The following is a 9,738-nucleotide window of genomic DNA, read 5'->3' on the forward strand; positions in this document are numbered from 1 at the left end:
GAACTTCGGAGACATCATTAATATAAATAATTTTAATCGCCGTTGAATAAGAAATGTTTCTTTCACAAGAAATGTATAAAATTACAGTACTGTATTAGACTTACGGTACCTAATTTACATACTGACAGACGATAGTTAGCGTAAAAATCTCCGTAGCGTGGCGCCACGCTAGACGGCGGAAATTATATATTTAATTATAACAAAGTTACAATAAGTTAATATATAATTATATATACAGTACCTAATTTATATATAATTAATATATAATTATATGTACAGTACCTAATTTATATATAATTTATATAATACTGTCCAGACGATAGAAATCTCTCCGTAGCGTGGCGCTACGGACGGCGGGAAAGTAGTTCGGCTTCCCGATGACGTTTGAGGTGTTTATAGGGAACTTTTACTATTTTTTACGGATACCGGTAGCAATTTTTTCGTAGTTTTATAGGAATCGTAACTATAGGGACCGTAATTATAGGGGGGTCGACTGTATTTAGTAGCAAAAAATGTTTACTTAATTATTTATTAAAGAAGCAGAACTAAAGAAACTAGGAAATGAATATAATTCATTAGCACTACTATTTTCTAATAAACATATTTTCTATTAGGTCTGAAATGTATTTCATTTCAAATTTGAATGAAAGACTTAATTCTGTTAATTTCACATTTAAATTGTTTTAATATTTATTTTACACTAATTAAATAACAAGCATTTAAATTTAGCACATTTAATATTTCAATTATTTCATAATTCACTGAGAAAGTTGATATAAATATTTATTAAAGCAACACTTCAAGAATTTATTTTAAATTAATACAGTCGACCCCCCCTATAATTACGGTCCCTATAATTACGATTCCTATAAAACTACGAAAAAATTGTGACCGGTATCCGTAAAAAACAGTAAAAATTCCCTATAATTACCTCAANATTTTACATGCCAAAAATAAACAAATCAATGTGTAAACAAAATAAAGTAAGTAAACAAATAATTAATTATTTGCTACAATTATTTGCTTTCTGCATTATTTATATTAAATAAATGAATAATAACAACATATTCATTGTTACTGACAATAATGATAATAGTGATACATTAATTTTTTGTTTTCCAGCAATCAAATTTATTATTTTTTTAATTAGTTGAAACCAAAATTGTCACAAATGTATAACAATTAAATTCTATTTCTATCTTTAATTAAAAACATCAGAAGACCAAGACCTAATTTTCTTGTTAAAATTACTTTTATATACCACAAATGTATAAAAATCATTTATATTTGGCTCAATATAAAGAATTTTAAATATTTTACTTAAAAAAAATCAAATTGATAAATACAAAATAATTTTTTTTTGCTAATTTTTAAATTTAATACAAATTCTTGAATTAAATATATTATGAATTTACTTTGTTTCAAACAATAATAGCTGTTTAGATTGATTACACAATTTTACTTGGAAGGATTCGTAAGAAATCGGATTCCTAAAGAATGGAACGTATCTCTATCTTATAGGGGGGTTGACTGTATAGAACCTATATTACATATTAATTTTTAAATTTTTATGTAGTTTTTATTTGATACAATAAATAAAATTAATAGAAATATTTTTGAATCAAATTCAACTGCATGTGTATGATTTTAAAGTTAAGAATATGACTACTATGTAACCCAATTGTTAATCAGGTAACTTAGTTATCATACAGTGATTCTATTACTAACTTAGCTAAATATCAATCTAGCTTTTACATATGTTAAACAATGAAACAATCATTTTTGAAAAATCAAATTTTCAACATGATTTCTATTGTTTGTTTACAATGTAACTATCATTTGCTGTACATTGTAAATACTTTGTTTTAGCAGATTTTCGTTACAGAGCTAACTCAAGTAGATTGCATTCATTAAATAAATTAATGTCATTAAATTAGTAAATCATGCAGCTGGTTTTAATAAAAATTTCAACGAAAACATGTTTGTTTATTTCTGTAAAATTTTCATACTTCTAAATTTATGTTTTAGAAAGTTTTAAAGATATTCAGACAAAACTACATATTTATTTTAATTATATAAAACTTAGAACACTGCTATAAATAAAAAAAAAATATTTCAGCTTTCAGCTCATCAATGAATTCACTATCCTGTATTCAGTTTCCTTAATGATACTTTTCTCGGAATTATTCAAAGAAATTGTAAGCAAAAGTCCTCATTAATTTTTGATTTCTTTGAATAATTTTAAGTAAAGGAATTATCAATAAATCTGTAAATATACAATATAGCATGCTTTATTATTTGATAATTAAAAAATAAATAAATTATTGAAATTATAACAAGAAAATGATACGTAATTACAGTATCTGTACTTGATAAAGTTTTCTATGTAAATATGGACATCATTTTCATACAACTATACAAAACACAGTTATACAGCTATAGTTGCATGTAAATTTATGCTAATTAATGATTAAACACTCTTTTAAAAAGTCTAACATTTATTTTTTTTATATCCTGAAAAATCACTGTCAAACTTTATTACACTGAAGAACCTAAAACAAAATTGGTTACTAGAGTGAATAAACATTAGAAAAATACTAATAATAATAAATAGGAATTAAAAAAAATGATCTCTTTAGTGTTAAAACAGAAGAAAGACAATAATAAGATTAAAAACAAATGTAATTACAAGTACTTTCAATGATGATAATCTTCAGATAGAAACAGAAAAAGAAACACAAATACAGTTTTTAAAATTTTTATATTATGTTCTAAATTATAGTCTTTATTTTAATCTGTTTTAATACCAAAAAGAAATTTCTTTTAATCCAATTGATTAATTTTGTGTGCCCCTTAATATATTGCATATATTTCATAACTACCAGTACTAATATTATATCAACTGAACTGACCAAATTAGTAATTGGTCATGGCTCTCTATCCATAATAATTGCAGTTCTAGTTATATACTACTTAATTATCAAAAAAAGAAAAAATATTCATGTTTTCTAGCACAATTATATAGAATTTTAATTATTTTAAGTAAACAAAATAGAAACAATACTAAGTCATAATTTTCAACTTTTGAATAACTGAAAACTTTTTGAAACCAATTAAAGCTAAGAGTTAATCTATATAAATTATAAGTTTCTAAAGACATTATTCATGAAAAATTATAAAAATACCTGAAGTTCAATTATTTTACTAATTACATGTTTACATTAAAGAACAGTATGTCATTTCACTTTAATAATATAATCATTATTAATACAAATTCTTAAATGGTATCATTTCTGAGACAAAGAATTTATAATTTTGAATATTAAACAAATGTTTCGTAAAAATATTAATAGTTTAATTAATCATTTCAATATTTATTCTCTAATCAGTTTTCTTCATTTAACACGAGCTATAGCAAACAGCTTTATATTTTTAGAAAAGTTTTAAAATTTTATTCATTTTAATATTTTCAAAAATAAAGCATATTCATCTTTAAAGTACTAATTTATTTTTTTGAGTAGAGTTCCTATATACTAAGTCATCTCGACTTAGAATATAGGAACAAGGAATTCTTACATTAAACGAAATATAATTAGTAAAAGAAAATTACATTTCCTACAGCACATAAAGAGTTTCAACTTTCTTAGTTATTAATTTCAGAAAAAAAAAAAAAAAATATGAGTAATACCTTTCAGAAGTAAAAATAAAAAAAATTATTGATATAAATTTTTCATTTTTAGAAATACATACAAAAAGATTTTTATTTAATAATACCGATTTTAGAATACAATGTCATACATAGGCTTTTGGCATACTCCAATACAGAATGTTAATTATTTGATGAGTAGGCACAAATAATGTCTATTTATTCAATGCTTTAAGCTGCTTTTCAATAGAACCATAAACAAGAATGTTGAATAGTCAAAGTTCATGTAATTCTTGAGTCAAAGGGCAAGATTTAAAACTTGTAGCAAGTAATTATAAGCCTATAATGAATCTGATTTTTTCAATTAAGATATAAGCAATGAAATTCATCAAAGCTGGGCAGATGTTCTGAAATATAAACTCAAATACTACAGAGGAGTTATTAAAGCTATATTATATATTCCTTCAAAATACTTCTCAATAAAAATGGTACATTTAATATAATTTATAAATGTAATTAATCGTTTAGTTTAATAAGAATCATTCGACTTGTTTATAAGCTGAAATATTTATATAGAAAATTAATTTTTCAGAATATCTTAAAGTTAAATGAGAATACTTTTACAAAATAAAAATATTCCTTTAATTTTCACATTTAAAAAAATTTATAAACTAAAAATAATTTATTCTTGAAATTTTAAAAACATTTAAACAAATAAAAAGTATTCAATATAAATCATTTTAGATTAATGTTAAAAAAATTCTTGTTATTTTAATGAGTTATACATTTAATTATAAAAATCATTTTACTCGGCATTTTTATTAACAAAAATATATATGAAACTTTGATTATAATCGTTTTTTTATAATTTTCTGTAATTATTTTACATGCCAAAAATAAACAAATCAATGTGTAAACAAAATAAAGTAAGTAAACAAATAATTAATTATTTGCTACAATTATTTGCTTTCTGCATTATTTATATTAAATAAATGAATAATAACAACATATTCATTGTTACTGACAATAATGATAATAGTGATACATTAATTTTTTGTTTTCCAGCAATCAAATTTATTATTTTTTTAATTAGTTGAAACCAAAATTGTCACAAATGTATAACAATTAAATTCTATTTCTATCTTTAATTAAAAACATCAGAAGACCAAGACCTAATTTTCTTGTTAAAATTACTTTTATATACCACAAATGTATAAAAATCATTTATATTTGGCTCAATATAAAGAATTTTAAATATTTTACTTAAAAAAAATCAAATTGATAAATACAAAATAATTTTTTTTTGCTAATTTTTAAATTTAATACAAATTCTTGAATTAAATATATTATGAATTTACTTTGTTTCAAACAATAATAGCTGTTTAGATTGATTACACAATTTTACATTATCTAATATTTTATAATACATCTCAGCATATTTATTAATAATAATTGTTGAAAATAATTTTAATATATTTGTTTTCCGAAAAGATTTTTTAATTTTACGCACTACAATACTTTTATAAAACAAAATATAAATTGTTACTTAATTATGAAATAAAGAAGCATTATATAAAATGTCTGAAATATTGAGTAACTTACTTCATTAAATATATTATTTAAATAAAATTTATACAATCAATACTAACAAATTATTTAGAAATTTAAGACCGAAGCATAATTTTAAATGTTAGAAAACTGAAAAATATAATTATTTTAATTAGAATTTAATATTAAACAATACAAACATGAAAAAATATATAACATGAAACATGAAAAATAAATGTTGTTTTCAAAATTTTATTGTAAATATCTTTTTATATTATACTATTGAATATAATATTTTTCAGTTTTACGCTTAATTTTTTAGGAATCGTAAAACTTCCTAATCAAAATAGTAAGTAATTTTGCTTCGTCAGAGTAAATCTGTCTAATGCATTCAAACAGGACACAATTTCTCATTAATTATAAGTTTTTAATAAAAAAATTTTAAATAAAAAGAAAAATAAATAAACTTTAAAATATTAAGTTACATGAAAACAAATGAATATTTTGAATTTATTTCTTTAATTTATATGTAAAAATAGTACTTCATATAGGCTATATCGAACTTCCTATATATTTAATTTAAGTAAATCTGATATACAAAGATATGGGATACATCTTTAATCATTAAGTAAACATCAACAAGAATATTTTCGAAATGTATTACGAATATGTTAAATGTTCGTACAAGTTAACAAACACCAATTCTTATAATTTACATAATTTTTTTGTCAAATGTAATAATAATACATTTTTAAATAATCTTAAAATAGGAAAAACAATACAAAATATATAACAAAAGCAGAATGATGATAAAAGTTTATTCTAAAAAGTAAACAACAAAAAAAGAAATAGTAAAATTCCATTAAATCATTATCAGAACAACATGTTTATTTTCTACTCCTATAACCTAATTATAACAACAATAACAACAACAACAACAACAACAACAACAACAACAATAATAATAATAATAATAAATTATTCATAATAAATAAATATTGTGAAATTGATAAATTAATTTTTTTTTATATATTTAATAATTTATTGATATATATATGTATATATTTAATTAAATAATGATAATCATAATAATAAAAGGAAATTTTAAAGGACCAATCTTTGCAAATCAATGTAAATATTGACACAACCACGCCGTCCGCCATTAAGAACCACTCCGATAATAACCACGCTGCTCTCTGTTTACCAATTCAAACATTGGCGATTGTTAGAAATTGTGGGTGATATTATACATTAAATTAATTACTTTTGGCAGAATATTTAATAATTTTCTACTCACGTCTTTTGTAATTGAAGAGGTGGTGCACCTTTCCTTTGAAAAACTCCGTCAACAAAAACACCGTTCTTGCCATTACATATCATATAAAAATGAGGTGTCTCAAAGTATATCTCCAAATGCTTTCTCGATATAAAACTAGAATGGCCCATATTAACGTCCACTTCACCCCGACTGCTATTACGTCCAATAGTGATGCGATTTTGGCGTATCATATATTCGAACTCTCTCCCTTCCAAGCGGGCAATGGCCGTCCCTTTTGGTTCCGGGCTCCATAAAGATTTTTTTGGGCTTGTCGGTGCTGATCTGAGGGCTAACAGAGCCCAGGCATCGTTATCGGAAGCTCTGGGAAACGTAGACATCGCTTCCAAAATGGCTGACCACAAACCTTCAACGAGGAAGAATCAATGATCAATGTTGACACCAATCCCACAATCCCATGCTTCTATCACGTGGGTAAACTATTCACTAAAGAGTTTTCTATGTAATATCGATTTTCGGCGCTTGGTGACGCTCTTGGCAATTAATGATTTATATTGATAATTATTTTCATAAATATAACCGATGTTTTTATTGTATAAATATTCTATAAATTATTCTTTTGTGTTTTTTTAAATTATTAATTTATTTTATATACTTAAAATCGTTTATAAGTGGTTTCTGCTTCTTTTATACGTCACCAATTGTTTCATCGTCGTCAAAATTAAATTATAATTAAAATATATATCAAAAGATTGAATTTATGTAATAATTAGAATTTAACATTAATATTTCATAAAAATTCTATGCATTATTTCCTACGTTTTTAATCTGTGTAAATAATTACATATAATATAAATAGTGATTTCTATGCCCGCCCGAGCGGCGCTTTCCAGATTGCATAGATTCCTTTTATTTTCTTGTACTTTTTCTCAGATAATACTTTCTAATGGTATCTTAATAAATAAATTGTTGGTGAAAGAAAACAAATATTAAAATAAAACAGTTTTATTTTTAATATTTGTTTTCTTCTGTTGAGATGAATGAAATGATTGCACCTCATTTTAGTTAAAGGTGAATAGCAATGCAATCCGATAAACATATGTCGGCCATTGGCTGTACCGTGAGATATTTAGTGACCTTTGCGAGCATCGAAGCTAGAATTCGGTTTACAACCCCTATGGATAGTATGAGCCAAAATATCGTTTTCCCAGAACCTTCCTTACTTCATGGGTAAGATGAGTCGGGATATCGTTTCCCCATTCCTATCGTCACTCAAACTGGCGAAATTACTTGTTAAATTTAAATATATTTGAAATGAGAAAATGATTGTTAGACAGGGGAAAACAATTCACCTGCAGGCATGGGGTAACAATTTTGATACCACCGAAATGTAATTCTAGAATATATAGCTGACTATAGTGATATAAATATGCAAGATTTTATTAGGGCGCATCCACACATTCGTTATTCGCCGATTACCGAGTAGGGTGCTTGGTGCAATTTTGCTACCATTCCATTCAAATGCCAAATATTTGAAGATATTACATTTAAAAAACACATAAGCCTACAGAAATTTATCAACATATTATTGAAAGATACTACAGCGATAATAATTTTAAATAAACTGCAGCAATATTTAGTCGCCTGATAGCAAAGTCGCACTAACGCGCTAGTTTCACAAATAAAATATGTAAATTAGCCTAATACGAAAATTAACTGCTCAAGTTATGAACAAAGCAAAATATTCACTAATTTTCAAACAAAAAGAGGTGGATAACGTAAGGATGTAAGTTGTCTATCAGCCTATCGGTCGACCCGGTTTCTAAATTACCGCTTTGAGAAATCTACAATCGAATCAAGACAATTAATTCCAGTAATTCTTTGGCAAATGGTCTGTCCCGGATATATTAGACCCCGTTCCTCGTCAGTGCCTGGTCGAATCCACATTGGGCTTGCTAAAAGAGGCCCTCTTAGTACCCACAGGGCGGAAAAAGTAAAAAAAAAAAATTCTCTGCCTGTTCGTGAATATGCTTCATCACGCTCATATGGATATTTTAACTGGATATTTAATTAGCAACACTGGTAGCTTATATAATGGTTTAGAAAATTTAAGGCGCACCAGTAGCCAAGCGGTCTTCGTACACTGAACACTAAGAGTTCGGTCGTGAGTTCGCGCCTAGCTCGGACGGGCTGGTCACGTGGAGTTTTCCGGGTTTTCTCCACGTCTGTAACACTTAAATAGGGGCCAGTTTCCCTTAAAAAGACCTCCCGGAAGACATCCCCATAGGCAAATAGCCCAAGTATTGCATTACCATAATTTAACAAACAAACAAAATTTAAGTTAAATTAGATTTATTGTTGAAAGTTATAAGCTCAGCACGCATTATAGCAAATTTTATTTCAGTTCATTGTGGGTATGAGGGTAAGTCTACCTTTTTTCTTAACTGTTTCCGCCTTGTGGACACTAAAAGGGACTCTTTTAGCAAGACCAATATGGGTTCGGCCAGACCCACAATGGGGCGGCCGAGTGGTGAGGAACGGGGCCCATCATATCCAAACGGTGCACCACCCGATAAATTCCTGATGATTTCTCGATTCGTCCGGTTTCGATCCCAGGTCCCCCAAAGTGGTAGGCTACCACACCTTGACCGCTCAACCATTCAGGGGAAATCTACCTTGTAATGAAGTGATCGGAATGACTGAGAAATAGCGAATGCACCCCCGTTTCAAATATTCATGAAAACTTCATGAAATATTACGGAAATCCTAATTAAAGTTCTATTGTAATTTGTCTTTTTAAATTATTAGATGATACTAAAATTTAGAAAAGGGGATCCCTAGATCGGTAAAATAGGCGAATTTCCTTCTACAACTTCGGTTGTTGTTCGGTATACAGTTAAAGTTTTAACAAAGTTCGAGCGAATACGTAATTAGCAAAAAAAGTTGAAATAAAGTGATTAAACAAACATTATTACGAATATCGTAAATAACAGTTCACAAATGCATATAGAAATACTTTTTGAAGGGGGAAATGGTCTTCACAATTTGAAATCGATCGAACACACTGTGCTCGAATGCTCGTGTAAACGCACACCATCTATCGTAGGATAAATGTACTATGCCAAAAACCTTCGCGGGAGTGTATTAAAAAACTTTCCGAAGTTTTATGGCAATCGTACTATGCCACAAACCTTCGCCGGAGTATATTAAACAACTTCCCAAAGTTTCACGGCAATCGGATAAACGGTGTGGTAATGCATGAAGGACA

General features: G+C 26.6%; 1 protein-coding gene across 1 annotated transcript in view; it reads right to left on the reverse strand.

The window, feature by feature from the left end:
* Window positions 1-6,944, reverse strand: part of LOC111635775 (forkhead box protein K2-like) — a 92,255-nt gene extending 85,311 nt beyond the window's left edge. Inside the window, exon 1 of the mRNA XM_023380842.1 lies at window positions 6,492-6,944. Coding sequence (XP_023236610.1) covers window positions 6,492-6,850 — 359 coding nt within the window. The 5' untranslated portion in view covers window positions 6,851-6,944. The remainder of the gene's footprint in view (window positions 1-6,491) is intronic.
* Between the last annotated feature and the right edge of the window lie 2,794 nt (window positions 6,945-9,738).

The sequence above is a fragment of the Centruroides sculpturatus genome, unplaced genomic scaffold, assembly GCF_000671375.1.
Source record: "Centruroides sculpturatus isolate CEXI.00-Female unplaced genomic scaffold, Cexi_2.0 scaffold775, whole genome shotgun sequence".
Taxonomy (NCBI): Eukaryota; Metazoa; Arthropoda; class Arachnida; order Scorpiones; family Buthidae; genus Centruroides; species Centruroides sculpturatus.